Genomic DNA, 27,625 nt, shown 5'->3' with positions numbered 1-27,625 from the left:
AAAAAAAAAAAAAAAAAAAATTTGCAAAGTATAGAGTCCTTCCAGGGCAACAGCTTAGTCTATATTGGAATAGCCTAGTAATGGGAAGAACTCTTGCCAAGGAAAATGGGATTGAGAAATGCTGCATGTGGGAAACTTGAGCCTGTCCTTGCATTTGTCCCATGTGATCCTGGATAAAACCTACTCTCCCTCCTCCATAGCATGTTGAATTGTGTCATCTTCCTCTCCAGTTGGGTTCTACCTGGTCCCTAGGAATGATTGCCTTGACCTCTACTTTTTTTTTTAGACAGAGTCTCATTTTGTCGCCTTCACTGCAACCTCTGCCTCCCAGGTTCAAGGATTCTTCTGTCTCAGCCTCCTGAGTAGCTGGGAATACGGGCATGCCCCACCATGCCCGGCTAATTTTAGTATTTTTAGTAGAGACAGGATTTCACCATGTTGGCGAGGCTGGTCTCAAACTCCTGAAGTCATGTGATCTGCGGTTTTGCCAATATACCTCAGCATCTTGCAAAGGGAGATTTTTGCTAGGACACTGTAGGCCAGAATTTCAGTGCAGGTTTGAGCCAACATTTGGAAAATTAAACCTTGAAGACTCAAGTTATTTCAACAAATCATTTGGAGAAAATCTTTATAAACAAATGTTGAAGTCATTTCTGCTGTAGGAATTCTGGCCATTGCATGGGCTCTGCTTGCCATGTATTCCTGCTTGCATTTTCCAATAATGATTTTTTAAAAAGAAAGAACACTTAAAAGCATATACATTGATTTTGTTCAAAAATCAATTTTAATGCTTCTTGTGTTATAATGTTAGCAACAAGGCTAGTGAGTATATAAATTGGTTCAACCTCAATGGGAAGACATTTGGCAATACCTTATCAATTGGAAAGGTACACACCCCTTGACACAGCAAATCTACGTTTGGAATTTCATCCTGTATTTATACTCCTACTTGTAAGAATTGACATGTACAAGGATATTGATTGCAACAGCATTACTGACAAAGGCAAAAGATAGCATACAAACTAAATATTCATGAAACAACAGAAAAACACATTTAAAAATAAAAAGCAGTGAAAAGATAAGTGCTCATCATCATGAAATCTATATTTTAGTGGGAGAAAAAATAATTTGTATTTAGATGAAGTGCCAAATGGAACAATCCTCAAGATACATTATTAAATGAAGAAAAAAAAGGTGCAAACTGTGTGTATTGTATACAGTGTTAAAAAATATATATATAGTAGGCTGGTAATGATGGCTCATGACTGTAATCCTAGCACTTTGGGAGGCCGAGGTGGGCCTATCACCTGAGGTCAGGGGTTTGAGACCAGTGTGGCCAACGTGGCAAAACCTCATCTCTACTAAAAGTACAAAATTTAGCCAGGCATGGTGGCACATGCCTGTAATCTCAGCTACTTGGGAGGCTGAGGCAGGAGAATTGCTTGAACTCAGGAGGCAGAGGTTGCAGTGAGCTGAGATCGCACTGCTGCACTCTGCCTAGGTGACAGAGTGAGACTCTGTCTCAAAACAAAAACAAAAACATATAGTACATATGTCTTTGTGTTTGCGTAGAATAGTTTTGAGAAGATATAATTAACTGAGAGAGGCTGAAAAAGACTTCACTGTATAGTGTTTGTGTAATGCATACTACCTACTCAAAATAATTCGTAAAGGCATATGTGATGTGGATTTGCAAACTGGATAGTCTGAAATCAAGTCCTCCTCCCCAACTCTTGGGATCTGATGAGATTATCATAGTGCTAGAAAGAGAACTATCTGAATGTTACATATGCCAGGAGTGTATAATAAAAAAAGTTTGAATCCAAATGTAAATTAAAAAGTATACGTGTATAATAAAATCAGTTTTTGCAACCCACTTATGTATAATGTGATAACCATTCTAGTTGTGATATTCATCTCATTTTCAGTGTTAGAAGCATTTAAGGATATCTGATACATTAGATTTGTGTATGTGTGTGTTTAATTTTTTTTTGATGGAGTCTCACTCTGTCACCCAGGCTACAGTGCAGTGGCATGATCTTGGCTCACTGCAACCTCTGCCTCCCAGGTTCAAGTGATTCTCCTGCCTCAGCCTCCTGAGTAGCTGGGACTAGATATGTGCCATTACATCTGGCTAATTTTTATATTTTTAGAGGAGACAGGGTATTGCTATGTTGCCCAGGCTGGTCTCGAACTCTTGGCCTCAAATGATTTGCCCACCTCGGCCTCCCAAAGTGCTAGGATTATAGGCGTGAGCCACCGCACCTGGCCATGTGTGTGTGTGTTTTTTGAAATGCAGTCTCACTCTATCACCCAGGCTGGAGTGCAGTGGCACGATCTCGGCTCACTGCAACCTCCGCCTCACAGGCTCAAGCGATTCTCCTGCCTCAGCCTCCCGAGTAGCTGGGATTACAGGTGCCTGCCACCATGGCTGGCTAATTTTTGTATTTTTAGTAGAGAAGGGGTTTCACCATGTTGGGCAGGCTGGTCTTGAACTCCTGACCTCAGGTGATCCACCCGCCTCGGCCTCCCAGAGTGCTGGGATAACAGGCGTGAGCCACCGTGCCCTGCCTTTTTTTTCTTTTTGAGATGGAGTATCACTCTGTTGCCCAGGCTGGAGTGCAGTGGCATGATCTCAGCTCACTGTAACCTCTGCCTCTCAGGTTCAAGTGATTCTCCTGCCTCAACCTCCTGAGTAGCTGGGACTACAGATGTGTGCCACCAGGCCCAGCTAATTTTTGTATCTTTAGTAAAGACGGGGTTTCACCATGTTAGCCAGGCTGGTGTCGAACTCCTGACCTCAGGTAATCCGCCCGCCTTGGCCTCCCAAAGTGCTAGGATTACAGGCGTGAGCCACCGCGCCCAGCTGTGTGTGTTTTTAAAGAGACCCCAACATGGAGAGGGTCTTGTTATGTTGCCCGGGCTGGTCTCAAACTCCTGAGTTCAAGTAATCCTCCTGCCTGGGGCCTGCCAAAGTGCTGGGATTACAGGCGTGAGCCACTGTGCCCGACCTAGATTCGTTATTAGTGCATTCTTGCATTGCTGTAAAAAAAAAATACCTGAGATTGGGTAATTTATAATGAAAAGAGGTCTAATTGGCTCTCAAGTCTGCAGGATGTACAGGAAGCATGATGCTGGCATCTGCTTGGCTCCTGGGGAGGCCTCAGGAAACTTACAATCATGGTGTAAGATGAAGGAGGAGTAGGCACATCACATGGCCAGAGCAGGAGCAAGAAGTTGCAGGGGAGGTGTCAACAGCTTTTTGTTATTGTGGTTGTTTTGAGACAGGGTCTTGCTCTGTCGCCAGACTGGAGTGCGGTGTCTGGGATGTTGGCTCATGGCAACATCCACCTCCTGGTTCAAGTGATCCTCCCACCTCAGCCTCCCAAGTAGCTGGGACCACAGGTGTGTGCCACCACACCCGGTGACTTTTTGTATTTTTCAGAGAGACAGGGTTTTGCTATGTTGACCAGGCTGGTCTCTAACTCCTGGACTCAAGCAATCTGCCCACCTTGGCTTCCCAAAGTGTTGGGGTTACAGGTGTGAGCCATGCCACATGCTTTTAAATGACCAGACACCATGAGAACTCACTATCATGAGAACAGCACCAAGTGGATGGTGCTAAACCATTCATGAGAAAGCTGCCCCCCTGATCCAGTCAACTCCCGTGAGGCCCCACCTCCAACACTGGGGATTACAATTCAACATGAGATTTGGGCAGGTACACATATCCAAACTGTATCAGTTACTTTAATGAAAAGTTTATAAAATTAAATAATTTATCACTGTTAATGGATGAGTGGCATGTTGCTAGGTTCCTAAATTCTATTTTAAGAGCTGTGGAAACAATTATTTAATCTTAAAGGAATATTAAGAGTTATGATTAATACAAATACGTTTGGCACATAACAAAGAATAAATAGATGTCCTCTCCATTCACAAAAGTCCTGTTAATACGGGATGCTACATATCAAATTAGGAAGTAGCTGCTAGTTATGAAAGAAACTATTCCACAAATATGTATCAAGTGCTTAATATGTACAGAAGTGCTGTTCCTTTTTTTTAAGTCTTCATCTAATAAGTCTAAAGCAGATGCTGTTCTAGGTGCTGTGGATATACTGGTGAACAGAAAACAAAAATTTCTATCTTATGGCACTTCTTTATGCTGTTTATGCTGGGGACACAGCAGGAAACAAGACAGCAAAATCTTCATTCTTGTGAAATTTAAAGTTTTAGAACAGGTAAAGAGACAATAGATCCATAAATGTAGTATGTTAAAGTAAAAGTGGGCAGAAGATGCTGACTTTTTGTTTTGTCTTGAAACAGTCTTGCTGTGTTGCCCAGGCAACCTTGAACTTCTGGTTGGTCTCAAGCAATCCTGCCTTGGCTTCCCAAATGGGTGGTGTTTTTTTTGTTTTTTTTTTTTGTTTTTGTTTTTTTTTTTTTTTTTGAGGTGGAGTCTCACTCTGTTGCCCAGGCTGGAGTGCAATGGCACGACCTTGGCTCACTGCAACATCTGCCTCCTGGGTTCATGCGATTCTCCTGCCTCAGCCTCCTGAGTAGCTGGGATTACAGGTGCGCACCATCATGCCCGGCTAATTTTTGTGTTTTTGTAGAGACGGGGTTTCACCATGTTGGCCAGGCTGGTCTTGAACTCTTGACCTCAGGTGATCCACCCACCTTGGCCTCCCAAAGTGCTGGGATTACAGGTGTGAGCCACTGCACCCAGTCTATGGCTGGGATTACACTTGTAATCCCAGGTCAAGTGATTCTCATGCCTCAGCCTCCCAAGTAGCTGTAATTACAGGCATGTGCCATCATGCTTTGCTAATTTTTTGTAGAGATGGGGTTTTGCCATGTTGGCCAGGCTAGTCTCAAACTCCTGGCCTCAAGAGATCTGCCTGCCTCGGCCTCCCAAAGTGCGGGGATCATGGGCGTCAGCTACTGCACCTAGCCTCTTTGTAACTTCTTACAACTACATGTGAATCTATAATTAGCTCAAAAGGATTAAAATTTTTTTGTGAATTAAATTTTTTTGAATCAGTCAATTTTATTCCAATTCTTCACAATTTACACTCAATATGTTGTTTCCAAAATGTAAGTCACCCTTTATATAATAGTTTTATTATTTCATCTTTCTTTTAGAGTTTTTTAAAAATCTTTTCCTTATGTTTCTTCAGTAGAAGTCAGAATCTTGAGTTGCCCAGTTAGGAGCCTCTGACCTGCTATTGTCATTAAGTTTCTTCTCAATATTCATGGCCAAAATCTAGCTTCTAAAAGAAAGGCTTTTGGTCTTTTCAATCACTTGCTGATAGGGTGAGAGTACATTGTTACCATAACCAGATGACCTAATTTAGAATCAATCTTGGCATCCAGTCTTGCATTTCTAATCACATTTACAATCCACCTTTCAGTTTCATCTGGAGTCATGTTCAATTTGTCTGCCAACATGTTAATGCTGATGCACTGGTGGATGTGACAGAAAGTCTCAAATATGAAGAGATGGGCATTGTCAATGAAATCCTTAAGACAAGCCACCAAGAAGTCATTCACAAGCACTGATTCACATTCTCTCAGCTTTTTCTTAGCCCCATCTAAGTCAAAGTTAATCTATAAGCATTCAACAAATTCTGTAATTGGGTCTTTATATGTGTAAGACTCCTGTTGAGTAACTTTACCTAGATCTTTTAGCACCTGCCAACGTTTTCGAACATCCTTGTTTGCTATGACTGCTGTAGTCAAATAGTGAAGAATGTGTGGACACATTAAGATACTGTGGCTGGTAAAGGAAGAGATCAACAATATTATCACAACCTTTGGGGTGATTGAAGAAAACAGAGACCAGTGAACGAGCCATGCTCTCTGCTGAAGAGACTGGAGTGGAGAACTCACAGAATTATTATCTATGGTCTCTTTTAACCATGTAAGGTCTTCCATGTCTGCATCCCAATTCTGCTGTAAGATTTCAGAGGCCAGCTTTCCCCAGAGTGAACTTACAGCATTTCTGTCTGTTGCTGGAACCAACACTCTGAAAAAATAAAGATATTCTGCTGCTCCTGAGTAATTCCCACATTCATACTGGAATTTTGCATATGTGTAGAATGTATCTAAATACTCCTGCCTAAAACCATGCTTGTCCGCCAGGTAGTCAAAGAGCATCCTACCATCCCTGGTTGACCGCATTTGCCTTGTCGTTTCTGGATCTTCAAACATTTTCACGATTAGTTCTGTTTCTGCCTGAAGCTGTTTCAGTTGTGCAACAACTGTAGTTCTATTCTCTCTCAAAGCATGAGGAATATCATCAGAATAAAGGTTTTTGTATGCATCCATAGCAAAGTCTACCATGTTGGCATCACTAAGAAGGTCCAATTTACCTTGTAATAATTCCTTTTCTTTATATATCTCCTTTACAGAGAGAAACTCAAGGAGCGGAAAGACTAGATGCCGATCCAAAAGGTGCGTGATGCGAGTAGTTAAGTCGTACCCCGCCATCTTACCAAAAAAAGGGAGTCTGTGCTAGAGAATTAAATTTTTAAAAATAGATTCAGGAGGTGCATGTGCAGGCTTGTTACATGAATGTATTGTGTAATAGTGAGGTTTGGGCTTCCAGTGTGCCCATCACACAAATATTAAACATTGTATCCAATAGGTACAATGTTTACTTCTTCAACCCTCACCCCCCTCCCATCCTTCCCCCAAAGATTAATTAAAAATAAAACAAAATCAGAATTTTAAATAATTCAAAATCCACCTTAACGTAGGTCCTGATCTTGGGACCCTTTAGCAACCATACACCACTGCATTCTGTTGATAACAGAAACTGGGTACACCAGGCACGGTGGCAAATGCCTATAATCCCAGCACTCTGGGAGGCTGAGGCAGAAGGATTGCTTGAAGTTAGGAAGTCAAGAACAGCCTGGGCAACAAAGCGAAACCTCTATCTCTACGAAGAATTAAAAAAAAAAAGTGGATAATTTAGACTTAAAGAGATATTTTGGTGCAAAAGGATTAACATTACATGTTCCAACTTAAAAGATCATAATTTCCTGCTTAATAACATTCATGTTGAAGTCTACCAGATGTTACTTAAACATTGCCACTTCAGCTGTTCGTTTTTTCTTGGAAACTGTTGTTTATTTCCATCAGCGTTATTTCCATCTTGTTTAAGAGCTTGTGGAAGAACAGCTTAAGGCCACTCAGTGGTTATTCTTACCCATTCAGTGGTCTGAGCAGTGGAAGTTGCAGACCAGTCATTCATGGTAGGCTAAGTCCTCCAATCTTCAGTAGTGAACTGCTGAATAGGCACAGAGGGCACCTGCATGTCTTTAAACCAGTCTGCAACCTCAGATTGAGTAGCAGTAAACTTGCACTACAGCAGTCCATTCACTTTGAAATTCCTCCTTTTTCAGCTGCAGCCTACTCTTACTTTTCAATCTCTTCAGGATCTCTATAGAAGTAGAGATCAGGCATGATCATGGGAGATGGTGCAACACATGCACAGAGCTTCCTGGGCCAGCATCCACTACATTAGACTCAGTGATTGAGCTTCCTTGTTGTTGCATGGGATGACAATATCCGCATAGCTCAGAGGAGAATCTGTTACATACAGCAGTGGTAGGTAGGTAGGTTACCATAAGAAGCCCCTGAGAGAGGCTGATAGTTAGCCCTAGAATCAGTAACCACCAGAAGATGTGGGTGGCAGAAGATGATTGGATCTGGTTAGCAAAGGTTCCAGAAGTGAAGTGACCAGCAATACATGTGGCTCCAGCAGCAGCAGCAAACTTCAGCACAGCCCACTAGCTAGTATTCCTGCAGGATATGACACATCAGCAGGGTTTTCAATGGCAACAATGGCATGAGCTGCCAGCAGAAGCTTCTCCCAGTTCCTCTTCAGATTTATGATATATTTGTGGACTTTGGATCTTGTTAGAAAAAAAAAAAGATTATGATATAGATGCCATCACCTTCATTTTTAGATGTACTATCATTCCATTTGGAAATCAAAGTTAGTGTCACCTAAGTGACTTCCTGCTGCAAGAAATTTGAGGACATCAAGGGCTCTGGACATTGTGAAAGTTTCCCTTTAAGTTACAACAGGAATCCAGAACAACACTGTATGGACCCCTCTCTGGGTAGCACAGAAAGCTAGCTTTTTTTCTTTTTCTTTTCTTTTTTTTTTTTGGGATGAAGTCTCGCTCTGTCACCAGGCTGGAGTGCAGTGGCATGATGTCAGCTCACTCCAACTTCTGCCTCCCGGGTTCAAGCTATTTCCCTGCCTCAGCTTCCCGAGTAGCTGGGACTACAGGCATGCACCACCATGCCTGGCTAATTTTTTGTATTTTAGTAGAGATGGGGTTTCACCATGTTGGCCATGATGGTTTCCCTCTTGACCTTGTGGTCCGCCCCACTCAGCCTCCCAAAGTGCTGGAATTACAGGTGTGAGTTACAGTGCCTGGCCGCTTTTTTTCTTTTTTCTGTTGTTTGTTATGAGACAGGGTCTTACTCTGTCACCCAGGCTGGAGTGCAGTGGCGTGATCATGGCTCACTGCAACCTCTGCCTCCTTGTTCAAGTGATTCTCATGCGTCAGCCTCTGGAGTAGCTGGGATTACAGGCATGAGCCACCATGGCCTGGCTAATTTTTGTATTTTTAATAGAGACAGGGTTTTGCCATGTTGGACACGCTGATCTTGAACTCCTGGCCTCCAATGATCCACCCGCCTTGGCCTCCCAAAGTGCTGGGATTACAGGAGCCACTGTAGTTGGCCCGATTTTATTCTTTTTTTTTTTTTTTTTTTTTTTTTTTGAGATGGAGTCTCACTCTGTCGCCCAGGCCGGAGTGCAGTGGTGCAATCTTCGCTTACTGCAACTACCGCCTCCCGGGTTCAAGTGATTCTCCCACCTCAGCCTCCTGAGTAGCTGGGACTACAGGCATGTGCCACCATGCCTGTCTAATTTTTGTATTTTTAGCAGAGGTGGGGTTTCGCCATGTTGGCCAGGCTAGTCTTGAACTCCTGGCCTCAAGTGATCTGCCTGCCTTCGCCTCCCAAAGCGCTGATATTACAGGCATGAGCCACTGTGACTGACCTAGATTTTATTCTTATGCCTAATCCATTTGTCTGTCTGTGGCTGAAAAAGGATTATGTCCTTTTGTACTGAGTGTGTCTCTGATATGCAAGAAATGATTGGATATTTTAATCTATTTAGGTTTAATTGGGGCTGAAAACTTTAAGACCGTCTACTAGGCTGTGTTATTAGGCTAGGCTTTTCCATTATGTAAACACTCCCTACCTCTACCACCTGTCAGTAATTACCTTTTTTTTTTTTTTTTTTTTTTTTGAGATGGGGGTCTTACTATACTATGTTGTTCAGGCTGGTGTGCAGTGGCTAATTCACATATGCCATCATACCCTTCTACAGCCTTAAACTCCTGGCTTCAAGTGATCCTCTGCCTCTGGCTCCTGAGTAGCTAGGAAAACAGGTGTGTGCCACTGCACCCTGCTCAAAGAAAACTTTTTTTTAAAGACGAAGTCTTACTCTGTCACCCAGGCTGGAGTGCAGTGGCATGATCTCAGCTCACCACAACCTCTGCCTCCCAGGTTCAAGTGATTCTCCTGCCTCAGCCTCCTGAGTAGCTGGGACTACAGGCATGCACCAGTATGCTCAGCTAATGTTTGTATTTTTAGTAGAGATGGGGTTTAACCATGTTGCCCAGGCTGGTCTTGAACTCCTGACCTCAAGTGATTCACCCACCTTGGCCTCCCAAAGTGGTGGGATTACAAGCGTGAACCACCGTGCCCGGCCCAAGAAAACTGTTTCTGATCTTTTCTGATAGGGATGGAAGAGAATACTTACTTCTCCAGATCAGTGGCTGCATATCTCATATCAAAGGTTGTGTTAATCAGTTTCTAATAAAAACACCACACCTGGCACAGCAACTGCAATTAGTGCCACCACTTGGTTGAGTCTGCAGCAGTTCACTGCCATCTTCTCGGATCCATCTGATTTTTGTAGGCACCAGAGTGGTGAATTAAATGGAGATATGATGAAGACTAACTCTACCCTTTAGGTCTTTAAGGGTGCCACTAGCTTCTGCCATTCCCCCTGGGATGTAATACTGGATTTGATTTGGTCTTGATCAGGAAGATGGTGGGGGCAGTTTCAGAGGGCTTCATTAGCCCTTCTCCACTCTAATTTCACCCAAGAGGAGTAGTATCAATATTAGAGTTGTGCCAGCTGCCAAGAATCTCCATTCCAAGTATACATTTGGAAGCTGAGAAAATGATCACTAGGTGGGTTATGGACCCAGTGGGCCCACTGTGAGCTAGATCTTAGGACTCCATTTATTACTTGACCCCATATGTCCTCCCTCTAAGAGGAGTGGCAGATGATGCTGAATCTACATGTATCATTGTCAACTGGGACCTTGTGTCCAAGAGTCTATGATGTTTGGCTATTTCTCTTTTCCCAGTGTATATTACCTGAAGTAAATGACTGTAGGTTCCTTTGTGGGAAGGAAGAGGGAACGATTACTATGTACTGCCATAGCATTGCCAGGTCCTTCCTCCTGGGGATCTGGCCTCTCCTTCAGTCATTGAGTTTCAGATCTGGAAACTGGCGTATGTCTGGAAACTGGGCAAGGGAGCATGAGACTACCGCTTCCAGCCTAATCATCTAGCCTTGATTTCTTTGATGTACAGATTGAATAGTACCCTTGTTGGCTGCCCAGATATTTTTCCTTAGTCATTTAATAACCCTCTAGTAGTCAGGTCCCTCTGTGAAGCTGACTTGCCACTTGTTATGATGATTGTGTCTTTCTGGCATCTGAGGGTTAAGTGGCCTTGACTGGCCTTTGGGGGATAGTGGCTATCATCGCAATTGCTATTAGAGACCAGTTTTATCACGGCATCTCCTACTGTAAGTCCCGGCTCTCAGAGAAGAGCCACTACTGAACTTAGCAGTGTTGGTGACATTCTCACTAGAACATTTCTTATGCTTTGGTAAGTAATATATTTTCTGGGTCCTCTTGTGGATTTTCCAACTATTTGCCGTATATAGTCTATAGCATACTCACTTTTCCGAGCCTTTTCATTCATCTACCTTTTGCTACAATTTTGGCATTTCTACCTCACTTAGTGTGGGCCACTGTTATTTCCATGCTTCTGGGAGCCATCCTGGTAGTAGGATTGCGTCATCTTTCAGGATCCTAGTCAGGGCATTAAATCCTGAAAGCAGTATCTGGTTCTTTTTTTTTTTTTTTTTTGAGACAGAGTCTCACTCTGTTGCCCGGGCTGGAGTGCAGTGGCATAAACTCAGCTCACTGCAACCTCTGCCTCTCAGGTTCAAGTGATTCTCCTGCCTCGGCCTCCCGAGTAACTGAGATTACAGGTGCAAGCTACCATGCCCAGCTAATTTTCACGATTTTTAGTAGAGATGGGGTTTCACCATGTTCGTCAGGCTGGTCTCAAACTCCTGACCTCAAATGATCCTCCTGCCTCAGCCTCCCAAAGTGCTGGGATTGTAGACGTGAGCCACCATGCTCTGCCCCATCTGGTTCTTTAAAATTATATATTGCTCTTTGTCATAACACATTCTGCATGCTCATCTTTGTAATTATTTTTAGAGAATAGAAGAGGTGTGGCTCTCAGTGCTTAGTTGATCAATGAAAAGTTGGTTTGTTAGTGATACCATCCATTATCTCAGGTATAAATGAGGGAATCAGGTCTCTTTATCATCAGGTCCCTCTTTTTCTTCAGAGTTCTGAATTTTCATATATTTCAAGAAAAGAAGTCCTCAAGAGCAGTGAATCTGAGAAATTAATGTGATTAGTATCTAATTATCACCAGTATCATCTTATGTAAACTATATAGAGACTTTTTTGGAGTTCTGAATTTTTCCTTTACTGACTTAAAAAACCCCCACACAAACGAGTGAATCCATTTAGGACCAAGCAAGGAAAAGTAGCTCTTATTCCCTGACACACTGTGGTATGGTTTGGCAGCAGGATAAGGCTGGGAATGGGTGTAGAGTTCTCACTGGCTACACAGATGGGTTCTAAGTCTTGCCTTGCGGAGTGGACAGTTTTGCTGAATCATGTGGATAGATAAGTTTAATAGTTTTCCCCTTTGTCCTTTCCCTTCCTAAATGTGATTATTTATAGGAAATGTGCTTTGGAAACTAGCATAAAGGAGAAAAAAGGCCTTTCCAGTTTGTCTTTTAAAGAACAAGCTGGGGATGGAGTTAAGATAAGATTGAGCTCCATCTGGTGGCTAACTTTGATCAGTTCTTGGAACTAGGAACTGACCAAAATCTGGAAAGCCTGATTCTTCTAAAAATAGAAAATGGGCCGGGTGCAGTGACTCAGGCCTGTAATCCCAGCACTTCGGGAGGCCGAGGCAGGCAGATCACCTGACGTCAGGAGTTTGAGACCAGCCTGGCCAACATGGCGAAACCCTGTCTCTACTAAAAAATACAAAAATTAGCTGAGCATGGTGGCAGGTGCCTGTAATCTCAGCTACTTGGGAGGCTGAGGCAGGAGAATTGCTTGAACCCAGGAGGCAGAGGTTGCAGTGAGCTGAGATCGTGCCACTGCACTCCAGCCTGGGCTACAGAGCTGGATTCCATCTTAAAAAAAAAAAAAAAAAGAAGAGTCATGATAAGCATGAATAAGGCATAGAGGCCAAATCAGCAGAGTCAACCTGCGGTCTCTGGTAGGACTGGTGGGATTTTTGCCAAGACTTTAAAAGATGATGAATAAAAAGTAACATTGTCTTTCTATGGCAAAACAAACTCTATGGAAATTTAAAGAGTGGGATATTTATAATGCAAAGTAACAGACACGCTGGGTGGCTCACACTTGTAATCCCAACACTTTGGGAGGCTGAGGTGGGCAGATCACCTGAGGTCAGCAGTTCGAGACTAGCCTGGCCAACATGGTGAAACCCCATCTCTACTAAAAATACAAAAATTAGCAAAGTGTGGTGGCATGCACCAGTAATCCTAGCTACTTGGGAGGCTGAGGCAGGAGAATCGCTTGAACCCAGGAGGCAGAGGTTGCAGGGAGCCGAGATTGCGCCACTGCATTCCAGCCTGGGTGACAAGAGCGAAACTCCATCTAAAAGAAAAAGCAAAGTAACAGACACAAAACTTCACAGGCAATCCTTTAATCTTTTCAAGATTCAAAGAAGGTCAGGAAGGGTGGATAAGCCTGATATCCCAAGAGAAAGGGCAGCTTTAAGAGCATACCTGGAGTCTGAGCCTGGCAGGTGAGGCTGCTATCAATCCAGCAATGTTGTAATCATCCAACAGATTCTTCTTGCCTGCTGCACAGGGAAATCCAATTCACTGAGACAGCATTGTGGTAGTAAAGAAATAGTTTAATTTAATTAATGCAAGGCCAGCCAAGCAGAGAGACAGGAGTTTAAGATTACTAAAATCTGCCTCCCTGAGAGCTCAGAGGCCAGAGTTTTTATAGATAATTTGGTGGGCAGGGGGCTAGGGAATGGTTGAAGATGAAATCTTAGGGGTGTGGAAAATGGTCCTTGTGCACTAAGCCCACCTCTGGGTGGGGACCACAGGACTGGCTGAGTCAGGAGTCATGGGCCCCGGTAGGGTATGTCAGTTGCCAGAATGCAAAAGTTTGAAAAACAATTCAAAAGATCAATCTTAGGTTTTACAATAGTGATCTTATCTATAAGAGAAACTGAGGAAGTCACAAATCTTGTAACCTATGACCACATACCTTCTGAGCAGTAAGGGATTACAAAAACTATGCCTACATTTTAGCAGAAGTCAGGCCCTCTCATAATCCTAATATTGTGGGTTTTCATTAGTCTTACAAAGGCTGTTTCAGTTCCTGAACAAGGAGGGGATCTGTTTTAGAGAGGAACGATTATCATCCTTGCCTTAAAGTTAAACTAGAAATTAAACTCCTCCCAAGGTTAGTTTGGCCTATGCCCAGGAATGAGTGAGGACACCCAGCCCGTGAGGCTAGAAGCAAGATGGGGTCAGCCATGCTAGACTTCTCTCGGTGTCATAATCTTTGCAAAGGTGGTTTCAATGTGCTGGAGAGGATGAAGGGTGGAGTGGGAAAATACTGCAGTTATCAAAGAGGAAAGAATGGGGCCAGGCACGGTGGTCACGCCTGTAATCCCAGCACTGTGGGAGGCAGAGGCGGGAGGATCACCTGAGGTCAGGAGTTCAAGACCAGCCTGGCCAACACGATGAAACCCTTTCCCTACTAAAAATACAAAAATTTGAACCTGGGGGGCAGAGGTTGCAGTGAGCCAAGATCGCGCCACTGCACTCCAGCCTGGGCGACAGAGAGAGACTCTGTCTCCAAAAAAAAAAAAAAAAGAATGAAAACCAGTGAGGTAAAGCTTCAACTCCAAAAATTAAAGAAAACAGAATGATCCTAAAGAAACAAAAACTAAGGGCCGGGTGCTTACACTTGTAATCCCAGCACTTTGGGAGGCCTGGGAAGGAGGATCACTTGAGGTCGGGAGTTGAGACTTGCGTGGATCACTTGAGACTAGCCTGGGCAACACTGTGAGACCCTGTCTCTATATAACAAAACACCTAAGGAAATAAAAGATTAAAGCAAAAGCCAATGGAATAAGAAACAAAATAGGATAAACAAAACCACAAGCTGCTTCTTTTAAAAAAAAAAAACTAGTAACACTTGAGTCCACACAGTTAAAAATGAATAATTAAATAAGTGAGGTAGAACAGACAAATCTCCCATGCAGAATTTCAAATAATTTATGTAGGTACTCTGTCCTTATGGAGGTGGAGCATAACTCCCGGTTCCTTAATTAAATGTGAGCTATACGTAATGACTTCCTTCAAAAGATTACAATAAGGAAAAGGAAGGGATGAGTAACTTTACAGTGGAGAGGACTGACAGACTACTTCAGCCTGATGATCAAGGTCAACATAAAAAGTGAAGTCATGTTAATAGCATGTACCTCCGGTATGTAACTGCCCAGTGGGTTCACCTTGCCCATTTCCTAGACAGAGCCAATTTATAAAGACAGGCGAATTGTAATAGAGAAAGAGTAATTCACGTAGAGCAGGCTGTGCAGGAGACCAGAGTTTTATTATTACTCAAATCTGTCTCCCGGAGCATTCGGGGATCAGAGTTTTTAAGGATAATATGGTGGGTGGGGGAAGGACAGTGTGTCGAGTGTTGATTGGTTAGGTCAGAGATAAAATCATAGGGAATTAAAGCCTTTTGCACGGAGTCAGTTCCTGGGTGGGGGCCACAAGATCAGATGAGCCAGTTTATCAATCTGGGTGGTGGTGCCAGCTGATCCATCAAGTGCAGGGTCTGTAAAGTATCTCAAGCACTGATCTTAAGAGCAGTTTAGGGAGGGTCAGAATCTTGTAGCCTCCAGCTGCATGACTCCTAAACTATAATTTCTAACCTTGTGGCTCCTTTGTTAGTCCTACAATGGGAGTCTAGTCCCCAGGCAAGGAGGTTTGTTTTGGGAAAGGGCTGTTATCATCTTCGTTTTAACCTATAAACTAAGTTCCTCCTAAAGTTAGTTGAGCCTAAGCCCAGGAATGAAAAAGGACAGTTTGGAGGTTAGAAGCAAGATGGAGTTGGTTAGATCAGCTCTCTTTCACTCTCAGTTGTAATTTTGCAATGGCAGTTTCAGGTATAATGTGATGAAAATGGCGCTTACTTTATGGTCTTCCTCCTCAAAACCCCTAATCCCAGTCTATTCATGAGACTTCAGACAAACTCCACTAGAGTGGCATCTTTTTTTTTTTTTTTTTTAGACAGAGTCTCACTCTGTCACTTGGGCTGGAGTGCAGTGGTGTAATCTTGGCTCACTACAACCTCCGCCTTCCGAGTACAAGCAATTCTCATGCCTCAGCCTCCTGAGTAGCTGGGACTACAGGCGCATGCCACCACGCCCGGCTAATTTTTGTATTTTTAGTGGAGATGGGGTTCCACCATGTTGGCCAGGCTGGTCTCAAACTCCCAGCCTCAAGTGATCCACCCACCTTGGCCTCCCAAAGTGCAGGGATTACAGGCGTGAGCCACCGGACCCAGCCTAGAGTGGCATCTTAAAATATGCTTGACCACTATGCCTCAAAACTGTCAAGGTCATCAAAAACAAAAAAAGTCTGAGAATCTATGACAGCCAAGAGGAGCCTAAGGAGACATGATGACTAAATGTAATGTGGTACACTGTTTGGGCTCCTGGGGCAGAAAAAGGACCTTAGGTAAAAACTAAGGAAATCAGAATAAAGTATGGGCTTTAATATAAGATGTTAATAATAGGAAAAACTGAGTGTGGGGTAAATGGGCACTCTGTACTATCCTCACAATTCTTCTGTAAACCTAGAACCCATTTTTTTTTTTTTTTGAGACGAAGTTTCACTCTTACTGCCCAGGCTGGAGTGCAATGGCGCGATCTTGGCTCACTGGAATCTTTGCCTCCTGGGTTCAAGCGATTCTCCTGCCTCAGCCTCCCAAGTAGCTGGGATTACAGGCGCCCATCACCACGCCTGGCTGATTTTTTATATTTTAAGTACAGACGGGGTTTCACCATGTTGGCAAGGCTGGTCTTGAACTCCTGACCTTCAGGAAATGCTGGGATTACAGGTGTGACCCACTGCACCCAGGTGGTTTTTTGTGTTTTTTTTTGAGAGAGTCTCGTTCTGTCACCCAGGCTGGAGTGCAGTGGCATGAGCTTGGCTCACTGCAACCTCTGCCTCCCAGGTTCAAGTGATTCTCCTGCCTTAGCCTCCTGAGTAGCTGGGATTACAGGTGTGTGCCACCACGCCTGGCTAAATTTCTATTTTTAGTAGAGACAAGGTTTCTCCATGTTAGGCTGGTCTCAAACTCCTGACCTCAGGTGATCCGCCTGCCTTGGCCTCCCAAAGTGCTGGGATTACAGGCAGGCACCACCATGCCAGGCTAATTTTTGTATTTTTAGTAGAGACAGGGTTTCCCCATGTTGGCCAGGCTGATCTCAAACTCCTGACCTCAAGTGATTTGCCCTACTTGGCCTCCCAAAGTGTTGGGATTACAGGCGTAAGCCACCATGCCCAGCCAAAACTTCTAAAGGATGTGCTTTAGGAAGAAGATATATGATCACAGAAGGGAGTTCTGGGGAAAATGCAAACTGACAAGATTTAAAAAGCTATTAAAAAAGAAATTAGGTTGGGCATGGTGGCTCACACCTGTAATCCCAGCACTTTGGGAGGCCAAGGTGGACAGGTCACCTGAGGTCTGGAGTTTGAGACCAGCCTGACCAATATGGAGAAACCCCATCGCTACTAAAAATACAAAATTAGCTGTGTGTGGTGGTGCATGCCTGTAATCCCAGCTACTCGGGAGGCTGAGGCAGGAGAATCACTTGAACCTGGGAGGTGGAGGTTGCGGTGAGCCGAGATTATGCCATTGTACTCCAGCCTGGGCAACAAGAGTGAAAAGAAAAAGTCTCAAAAAAAAAAAAAAAGAAATTACAGACCATTGTAATTCACAAATAAATCACATAAAAGGATATGTTTGGCTTGGCATGTTGGGTCATGCCAGTAATCTCAGCACTTTGGGAGGCTGAGGTGGGCTGATTGCTTGAGCCCAGGAGTTCGAGACCAGCCTGGACAACATGGCAAAACCCCATTTCTACAAAAAATAAAATACAAACATTAGCCGAGCATGGTGGTGCATGCCTGTGGTTCCAGCTACTTGGAAGGCTGAGATGGGAGGATCACCTGAGCATGGGTAGGTAGAGGCTGTAGTGAGTTGTGATCGTGCCACTGCACTCCAACCTGGGTGACAGTGAGACTGTCTCCTCAAAAATAAATAAAACAAAAAAGGATATGTTTAATCTTTATTAATTTTAATTTGAAGGAGGGTAAATATCTGGGTATTATTTCTTCTATTAAGTGTAGGACTGGCTATCACATTTCTCTAACTATAAAAGTAGAGAAGGGTGGATGTAGTAAACTGTGAATAGGCCAAAGGAACGCAGAAAAAGTAGGAACTATACCAAGAACAGGAATGATGAGCAACAATGATGATCACGTACAAAATAACAAAATAGAAAGAGGGCCCAACAGTACCTTACAATAATGATGTAATAATACCTCATCTTGGCCGGGCAAGGTGGCTCACGCCTGTAATCCTGGCACTTTGGGAGGCCGAGGTGAGTGGATTGCATAAGCTCAGGAGTTGATCAGCCTGGCAACACAGCAAAACTCTGTCTCTACGAAAAATATAAACATTAGCTGGGTGTGGTGGTGGGTGCCTATAGTCCAAGTTACTTGGGGGACTGAGGCAGGAGGATTGCTCGAGCCTAAGAGGTCAAGGCTGCAGTGAGCCATGTTCGCCACTGCACTCCAGCCTGGGTGACAGCGACACCACATCTCTTTAAAAAAAAAAAAAAAAAAAAATCCATGGTCCCATGTTATCATTGAGGCAAATGGAGAAAAAAATTTCAACATATTTTCCCAATTATTAATATGCAATTTTCGCAGACTTTTCTTGATACTGTAGAGCATATAGAGAGATTTATATACAGTCAAATGGCCATATAGTTGACTTGGTTTTTTATTTTCATTTTTATTTTTTGAGACAGGCTCGCTCTGTCACCTAGGCTGGAGCGCGATCTCGGCTCACTGCAGCCTGCACCTCCCAGGTTCAAGCAATTCTCCTGCCTCAGGCTCCCAAGTAGCTGGATTACAGGTGTGCGCCACTATGCCTGGCTAAGTTTTTTGTATTTTTAGTAGAGATGGGGTTTCGCCACGTTGGCCAAGGTGGTCTTGAACTCCTGACTGCAAGTGATCTGCGAGCCTTGGCCTCCCAAAATGCTGGGATTATAGGCATGAGCCACCATGCCAGATTGACCTGGTTTTTATTCATTAATACCACATGCATTAATTAAGGCTAACTGGTTGATAAATATGCAATCACTGTAACAGTCAATCATCTAGTGTTTAACTGTGTACCTAGGGTCTCAGTAGTAGAAGAATACAGATTTATCATCCATGCCAAAAAGGAGTTTGTAGCCAAGTGTGAGAGAATGTATTCACATGAAAAGTGACAAAGAGGCAGGAAAAACGTTATTTGATATTCTCACACTGTCCTCATCTGTAAAATTCGTGTACAATAGTGCCCCCTTATCCTTGGGGGATATGGTCTAAGACCTCCAGTGGATGCCAGAAACCATGAATATAACTGAACTCTATATGTACTGTGATTTTTCCTATGCATACATACCATGATAAAGTTTATGTTAGGCACAGTAAGAAATTAACAACAATAAAACAAAAAATTACAATATACTGTAATAAAATAAAAATCATAATGCAAAAATTCATAATGAAAAAGTTGAATGGATTTAGTCCCATAAAAACATCAACATTTGTGATACTGAAAAAGTACTATAAATAAAAGTAAAACCAAATGAAAACTGAAATTAAAAATAAAGAGCTAGGGCTAGCCTACAGTGGCTCATGCCTGTAATCCCAACATTCTGGGAGGCCAAGGCAGGAGAATTGTTTGAGGCCAGGAGTTCAAGACCAGCCTGGGCAATGTAGCGAGACCCTGTCTCTAAAAATAAAAAAATAAAAAGTTGTTGTAGACTAGTAAGAAAAAGAAACACATCAATAGAAATATAGGCAAAGGACATGAGAAGGCATTCTGGCCAGGCGCCATGGCTCACGCCTGTAATCCCAGCATTTTGGGAGGCCGAGGTGGGGGGATCACTTGAGGTCAGGAGTTTGAGACCAGCCTGGCCAATGTGGCGGTGAAACTAAAAGTACAACAACAACAAAAAAAATTAGCCGGGCGTGGTGGCTTGTGCTTGTAATCCTAGCTACTCAGGAGGCCAAGGCAGGAGAATCGCTTGAACCCGGGAGGCGGAGGTCGCAGTGAGCCGAGATCGCACCACTGCACTCCAGCTGGGTGACAGAGCAAGACTCCATTTCAAAAAAAAAAAAAAAAAAACACCCGAGAGAGAGAGAGAAAGCATCTACAAAAGAAACACAAATGTTTGACAAAGGTATAAAAAGATATTTAACTTCACAAACAATAAAAACCATAAAACCTGACATATACCAAACGCTAATTTAGTGATTTTTTTTTTTTTTTTTTTTGAGACACGATCTCCATCATACAGACTATAGCACAGTGGCTGGTGTGATCATGGCTCACTGCAGCCTGAATCCAGGCCCGAGTGATCCTCTTGCCTCTGTCCCACCTACTGCTACCTCTGTAGGTGGGACTACATAGGTACATGCCAACATGCCTGGCTAATTTTTAAGTTTTTTTTATAGAGACAAGGTCTCACTATACTGCCTAGGCTTGTTTTGAACTCCTGGACTCAAGCAATCTTCCTGCCTCGGTCTCCCAAAGTGCTGGGATTACAGATATAAGCAATTGCGCTTGGCCCAAGCGATATTTTAAAGTTTTATACTAACTGATAATGTGTTTTGTCATTTAAGCTACTGAAAATCATGATAAAGAAACATGACAGACTTGTTCTGTTTTTTTTGGAGACAGAGTCTTGCTCTGTCACCCACACTGGAGTGCAATGGCACAATCTTGGCTCACTGCAACCTCTGCCTCCTGGGTTCAGGCGATTCTCCTGCCTCAGCCTCCTGAGTAGCTGGGATTATAGGCGCATGCCAACATGCCTGGCTAATTTTTGTATTTTTAGTAGAGATGGGGTTTCACCATGTTGGGTAGGCTGGTCTGGAACTCCTGACCTCAGGTGATCCGCCTGCCTCCACTTCCCAGTCTTGAATTACAGGTGTGAGCCACCGTGCCCGACCAGACTTGTTCTTTTTAACAGTCAAGGAGAATGGAATCAGTTTGTCAATATTTCAACACATGAAAACTTAATTTATAGAGCCTATTTTTTCAAAACTAGCATTAATGAAAGAATAAACAGGAATGTTCTTCCTTATTTACAAAAGTTCCCTGGGACATTAATTATCCTAGCTACACCCACTTAACACAAAAAAATTGAAAAGCTGAACCAACCTTTTGTAATTCTTCACCTTTTTTCTTCATGTGGGAGCAAGCAAAGAAAGCTTTCTTGTCAATCGATACCAATTGCTAGGTATATTTTACATTTATTTTTTATTATAACTCATTTTGAATCTTTAAACAAGTCTCTAAAAGTGACTTGTCTAAAAGTGAATACAGAGTACAGAAAACACTTGCTGCCCTTTAGCTACAGGTGCAAAAAAGGAGGATTCAGACAGGGCCTCGGAGGCCAAGGCTACTGGACAGTTTTATCCCACTGCACTGAGGTGTGGATCACAGTTTACAAAGTTGTTTTTTTTGAGATAGGGTCTCCTTCTGACCCCAGGTTGGAGTGAGGTGGTGCAACCACTGCTCACTGCAGCCTTAACCTCCCAAGCTCAAGTGATCTTCCCACCTCAGCCTTCCAATTAGAAGGGGCAACAGGCACATGCTACAAAGCCTGGCTAGTTGTTTGTTTTTTTTTTTTTAATACTTTTCTTTTTTTGAGATGAAGTTTTGCTCTTTCGCCCAGGTTGGAGTGAAGTGGCATGATCTTGGTTCACTGCAACTTCCACACTCTGGGTTCAAGCGATTCTCCTGCCTCAGCCTCCGAAGTAGCTGGGATTACAGGCATGTGCCACCACATCTGGCTAATTTTTGCATTTTTAGTAGAGATGGGGTTTCACCATGTTGGACAGGCTGGTCCTGACCTCTTGACCTCAGGCAATCTACCTGCCTCAGCCTCCCAAAGTGCTAGGATTACAGGCCTGAGCCACCACACCAGGCCTCTTTTTTTTTTTAGACGGAATCTCACTCAGTCTGCTGCCCAGGCTGGAGAGCAGTGGCACGATCTCTGCTCACTGCAACCTCCTCCTCCCGGTTCAAGCAATTCTCCTGCCTCAGCCTCCCAAGTAGTTGGGACTACAGATGCGTGCCACCACGCCCAGCTAATTTTTTGTATTTTTAGTAGAGACAGGGTTTCACCATATTGGCCAGGATGGTCTCGAACTCTTGACCTCATGATCCACCCGCCTTGGCCTCCCAAAGTGCTGGGAATACAGGCGTGAGCCACCGCGCCTGGCCCGTCAATCAGCCTTTTGTCATATTTCTGGCACCAGCACCTTCTGGAGATGAGGATCTCAACACTGCCCTCAGAATCTAGCTATCCTATAGGGAGCAGGACCTTGAACTCCTGCTGGAACACCAGGAGGAAGACTCTGCTTGAGCCTGTGTAGAAAGGAAGGTTGAAGTTTTACCAAATGGGGCAAGGCTGGGAGGGGATTGGGGGGAGAGGGGAAAGATGTCACTGGGATGCTGGCCTGCAGGACACTAGATTCTGCCTTAGGTTTCAGGCGGGTGGTTTAGGGTGAGCCAGGGGAGTCAAAAGTGTAGCGCAGTGGTAAAGACACCAGGACACTTACCAAATATCTTTTCCAGGTGACCAGCCACCAAGTAAAGCACTGATGGTTTCAGAATGTGCCTAAACCTGCACCAGTGAGGCAAGTATGCAAAAGGAGTCCCTTTCCGGGATGGACACACTTCCCATAGAGCCGTGTCACCCTGCACAGGGTTGCAACCAGGCTGGGTGCCATTGCCTGCAAACAGACTGGGATCTGTTTTTGTTTTTTTGTTGTTTTGTTTTTAAGACAGAGTTTCGCTCTTGTTGCCCAGGCTGGAGTGCAGTGGTGCGATCTTGGCTGACCACAACCTTCACCTCCTGGGTTCAAGTGATTCTCCTGCCTCAGCCTCCCGAGTAGCTGGGATTATAGGTATGCGCCACCATGCCCAGCTTTTTGTATTTTTAGTAGGGACGGGGTTTCTCCATGTTGGTCAGGCTGGTCTCAAATTCCCAACCTCAGGTGATCTGCCCGCCTGGGCCTCCCAAAGTGTTGGGATTACAGGCATGAGCCACCGCACCCGGCCTCAGACTGGGATCTGAAATTAGAGAGAATCCCTTGTGGACTGGGGACAGGACAAGACTGCTCTAGATTGGCCCATGGTGCCAGGTTAGTTCCTTCTGTAAGCTCCACCTCCTCCAGGGGCACCCGCTAATTGGCTCCCTCAGATCCTGGCTAGCCAGTACAAGGCCTCAGCAGTGCACAGATCCCATCTCCAGCCAGTCCAGGTGACGCTCGCATGGTAGGGTGCAAGAACCTGGGTTGGAGTACAGGCCTTCTTTGCTCCAGTTGTTTCCCAATAATAAATGTTATAAAATTATCAAAGGCACTGTATTAGTCTGTTATGCTGCTACACGAGACTGGGTACCTTACAAAGAAAAGAGGTTTGACTCACAGTTCCACATTGCTGGGGAGACCTCAGGAAACTTACAATCATGGCGGAAGGCACCTTTTCACAAGGTGGTAGGAGAATGAATGAGCGCCAGTAGGGGAAATGCCAGACGCTTATAAAACCATCAGATGTCGTGAGAGTCACTCATCACGAGAACAGCATGGGGGAAACCGCCCCCATGATCCAATTACTTCCACCTGGTCTTGCCCTTTGCATGTGGGGATTATTACAATTCAAGGTGAGATCTGGGTGGGGACACAGAGCCAAACCATATAAGGCACACTGCTCACCAACATTAGGTAGAGTTCATAGATTTCTTTCTCTCAGCAATGGACAATGGATACATTAGAATGAGGATGATTGCTGCAATGCTAACCAGCTAATAAATAGAAGTGGACTGGGATGAGAGTCCAGGCAATTGCCTAATGAGCCCCGCTATACATATTTGCAAAAATGTAGAATGATGCCATTCTTTTTTGTTTTGGCAAATAGTTATTTTTCATTAAAAATGTAATGTTATGTTAATATTGGATAAAAATTGATTTAATAAAAATGTTATAACATGTAGTGGCTATTATTGTCATTTTGTTTTTTTAGAGAAAGGGTCTCACTCTGTCACCCAGGCTGGTATGCAGTGGCTCCATTGTATTTCACTGTAGCCTCAAACTCCCGAATTCAAGCAATCTTCCCAAGTAGCTGGGACTACAGGTCTGCCACCACACCTGGTTAACTTTTTATTTTTTATGGAGATGCAGTTTCATTAGGTTGCTCAGGCTGGTCTCCACTCTTGGCTTCAAGTGATCCTCCCACCTTTGCTTCCCAAAGTGTTAGGATTACAGGTGTGAACCATTGTGCCTGGCTTTTTTTTAAATTTTTTCTAAGACAGAGTATTGCCCTGTTGCCCAGTCTGGAGGACAGTGGCGTGATCTCGGCTCACTGCAAGCTCCACCTCCCGGGTTCACGCCATTCTCCTGCCTCCTCAGCCTCCTGAGTTGCTGGGACTACAGGCGCCCACCACCACGCCCGGCTAATTTTTTGTATTTTTAGTAGAGACGGGGTTTCACCGTGTTAGCCAGGATGGTCTCGATCTCCTGACCTCATGATCTGCTTACCTTGGCCTCCCAAAGTGCTGGGACTACAGGCGTGAGCCACTGCGCCCGGCCTGTGCCTGGCTTATTACTATTATTTTAAAATGAATAAATAAAATAACATTTTAAAATGTCAATTTTAGGCTGGGAGTGGTTGCTCATGCCTATAATTCCAGCACTTTGGGAGGCCGAGGCGGGGGGATCACTTCAGGTCAGGAGTTCGAGACCAGCCTGGCCAACATGGTGAAACCCTATCTCTACTGAAAATACAAAAATTAGCTGGGCGTTGTGGCACGTGCCTGTAATCCCAGCTACTTGGGAGGCTGAGACAGGAGAATTGCTTGAACCCAGGAGGCGAAGGTTGCAGTGAGCCGAGATCACGCCATTGCACTCCAGCCTGGGCAACAGAGAGAGACTCCGTCTCAAAAACAAACAAACAAACAAACAAAAAAGCTGGGCGCAGTGGCTCACGCCTGTAATCCCAGCACTTTGGGAGGCCGAGGTGGGCGGATCACCTGAGGTCAAGAGTTCGCCACCAGCCTGGCCAACATGGTGAAACCCCATCTCTACTAAAAATACAAAAATTAGCCAGGCGTGGTGGCACGTGCCTATAATCCCAGCTACTTGGGAGGCTGAGGCAGGAGAATCACTTGAACCTGGGAGGTGGAGGTTGCAGTGAGCCAAGATCACCCCATTGCACTCCAGCCTGGGTGACAGAGGGAGACTCCATCTCCAAAAAAAGAAAAGAAAAGAAAAAATTATCCAGCCCAGGCCCTAAAATATAAAGATCTCTCCCTGTTTTCTTCTTTTTTTTTCTTTTCCCCCCTGAGATGGAGTCTTGCTCTGTCACCCAGGCTGGAGTGCAGTGGTGCCATCTTGGCTCACTGCAACCTCTGCCTTCTGGGTTCAAGCGATTCTCCTGCCTTAGCCTCCTGAGTAACTGGGATTACAGGCACCCGCCACCAAACCTGGCTAATTTTTTTGTATTTTTAGAAGAGACGGGGTCTTACCATGTTGGCTAGGCTGGTCTGGAACTCCTGATCTGAAGTGATATGCCCACCTCAGCCTCCCAAAGCGCTGGGATTACGGGTGTGAGCCACCACGTCTGGCCTTCTACCTGGCTTTTTCCTTCTGAGATTGTACTAAGGTTCTGTCAAGATGGTGTAGGAGGGCTGGGCGCGGTGGCTCACGCCTGTAATCCCAGCACTTTGGGAGGCCAGGGTGGGCGGATCACAAGGTCAGCAGTTCGAGACCAGCTTAGACAACATGGTGAAACCCCGACGTGGTGGCAGGTGCCTGTAGTCCCAGCTACTTGGGAGTCTGAGGCAGGAGAATAGCTTGAACCTGGGAGGCAGAGATTGCAGTGAGCCGAGATCGCTCCATTGCACTCCAGCGTGGGCGACAGAGCAAGACTCCGTCTCAAAAACAAACAAACAAAAATGATGGCATAGGAATTCTAATAAACTTAGGTTTGCATGATCAAAAGTTTTTTCTGGTGGACCTTTAGAGACAAATTGTGCTTTTCTATGAGTAGTGTTGTCTGGTGTTGACAGTCAACACTACTCATAGAAAAGCACAATTTGTAACCTTTTTTTTTAAATGGGATTACACTATAAAGAGTTGATTTTTCAGTCCACATCCATATGTACCAAGGACATCCCCATCTGTCAGTACATACTGATCAACCTCAGTCTTCTTATTTTTTTTTGAGATGGAGTCTCACTCTGTTGCCCAGGCTGGAGTGCAGTGGCACGATCTCAGCTCACTGCAACATCTGCCTCCCAGGTTCAAGCGATCCTCCTGCCTCAGCACCCCCTAGTAGCTGGGATTACAGGCATGCGCGACCATGCTTGGCTAATTCTTGTAGTTTTAGTAGAGAAGGGGTTTCACCATGTTGGCCAGGCTGGTCTTGAACTCCTGACCTCAGGTGATCCACCCGCCTCGGCCTCCCATAGTGCTGAGATTACAGGTGTGAGCCACTGCACCCAGCCTAACCTCAGTCTTCTTAATGGCTATTCATTATTACAAGGTAGGAATGCATCATACCTGTTTCTTATGCTTTTTTGACTTAGACTCATAATAAAAAATATATTTTACACCAGGCACGGTGGATTACACCTGTAATCCCAGCACTTTGGGAGGCCAAGGCAGGTGGATCACGAGGTCAGGAGTTCAAGACCAGCCTGGCCAAGATGGTGAAACCCTGTGTCTACTAAAAATACAAAATTAGCCAGGTGTGGTGGCGGGTGCCTGTAATCCCAGCTACTGAGGAGGCTGAGGCAGAAAATCACTTGGACCCAGAGGGCGGAGGTGGTTGCAGTGAGCTGAGATCGTGCCACTGCACTCCAGCCTGGGCGTCAGAGTGAGATTCTGTCCCCCCCAACAACAACAACAACAACAAACCAAAACATTTTACATCATGTCTATATATTTCAAAAAGAAATTAATAGACTTTGCTACATTCTTTTATATTATAAAGGGTATTGATTGTGACCGACTAAGCTAATTTCACCATTCTCTAATGGGTGACAACTTGCAGTCTGAAAAACACTGCCATCATTTACTAATTAACGATGAAAATATTAACAGAATGTACAAAGAAAAAGAGCAACAGGCCGGGCGCGGTGGCTCACGCTTGTAATCCCAGCACTTTGAGAGGCCGATGTGGGTGGATCATGAGGTCAGGAGATCGAGACCAGCCTGGCCAAGATGGTAAAACCCCGTCTCTACTAAAAATACAAAAAATTAGCCAGGCGTGGTGGCACGTGCCTGTAGTCCCAGCTACTCGGGAGGCTGAGGCAGGAGAATCATTTGAACCTGGGAGGTGGAGGTTGCAGTGAGCTGAGATCACGCCACTGCACTCTAGCCTGGGCGACAAGAGCAAAATTCGATTTCAGAAAAAAAAAAAAGAAAAAATAGAAACAAAAACTTTTCCACTATAGGATCAATTCCTTCAGCACACTAAGTGAAGAGGGTGTTGATATATATTGTCAACTGGGTGTAGTGGGTTAAATTGAATACCTCAAAAAGATATGTCCAAGTTCTAATTCCTGATACTTGTGAATGTGGACTTACCTGGAAATAAGGTCTTTGCAGATGTAATTATTATTTTTCTGTTTTTCTTATTTTTTTGGAATGGAGTCTCGCTCTGTTGCCCAGGTTGGAGTGTAGTGGCAAAATCTCAGCTCACTGCAACCTCTGCCTCCTGGGTTAAACCATGTAAAAATTTTAAAATGATTCCTAAACTACAAGCTCTACAAA

General features: G+C 44.3%; 2 protein-coding genes, 1 long non-coding RNA gene and 1 pseudogene across 4 annotated transcripts in view; 2 read left to right on the top strand and 2 right to left on the bottom strand.

Moving 5' to 3' along the window:
- The window catches only part of KHDC1 (KH domain containing 1), a 68,845-nt gene that overhangs the window by 11,998 nt on the left and 29,222 nt on the right, over positions 1-27,625 (top strand). The window contains exon 2 of the mRNA XM_003809534.7: positions 6,414-6,456. Within this exon, the coding sequence (XP_003809582.1) occupies positions 6,414-6,456 (43 nt within the window). The remainder of the gene's footprint in view (positions 1-6,413; positions 6,457-27,625) is intronic.
- KHDC3L (KH domain containing 3 like, subcortical maternal complex member) overlaps positions 1-27,625 on the bottom strand; it is a 100,886-nt gene that overhangs the window by 66,137 nt on the left and 7,124 nt on the right. The gene's annotated exons all lie outside the window — the stretch shown is intronic.
- Positions 3,733-18,074, bottom strand: LOC106634894 (eukaryotic translation initiation factor 3 subunit E-like; annotated as a pseudogene).
- LOC134730505 (uncharacterized) lies at positions 18,232-27,371 on the top strand. Its single transcript, XR_010112293.1, has 2 exons — positions 18,232-18,701; positions 22,425-27,371. It is a non-coding gene; the product is annotated as an uncharacterized LOC134730505 (long non-coding RNA).

Source organism: Pan paniscus, chromosome 5 (genome assembly GCF_029289425.2).
Source record: "Pan paniscus chromosome 5, NHGRI_mPanPan1-v2.0_pri, whole genome shotgun sequence".
In the NCBI taxonomy this organism is placed as follows: Eukaryota; Metazoa; Chordata; class Mammalia; order Primates; family Hominidae; genus Pan; species Pan paniscus.
This window is presented reverse-complemented; position numbering and strand designations above follow the sequence as displayed.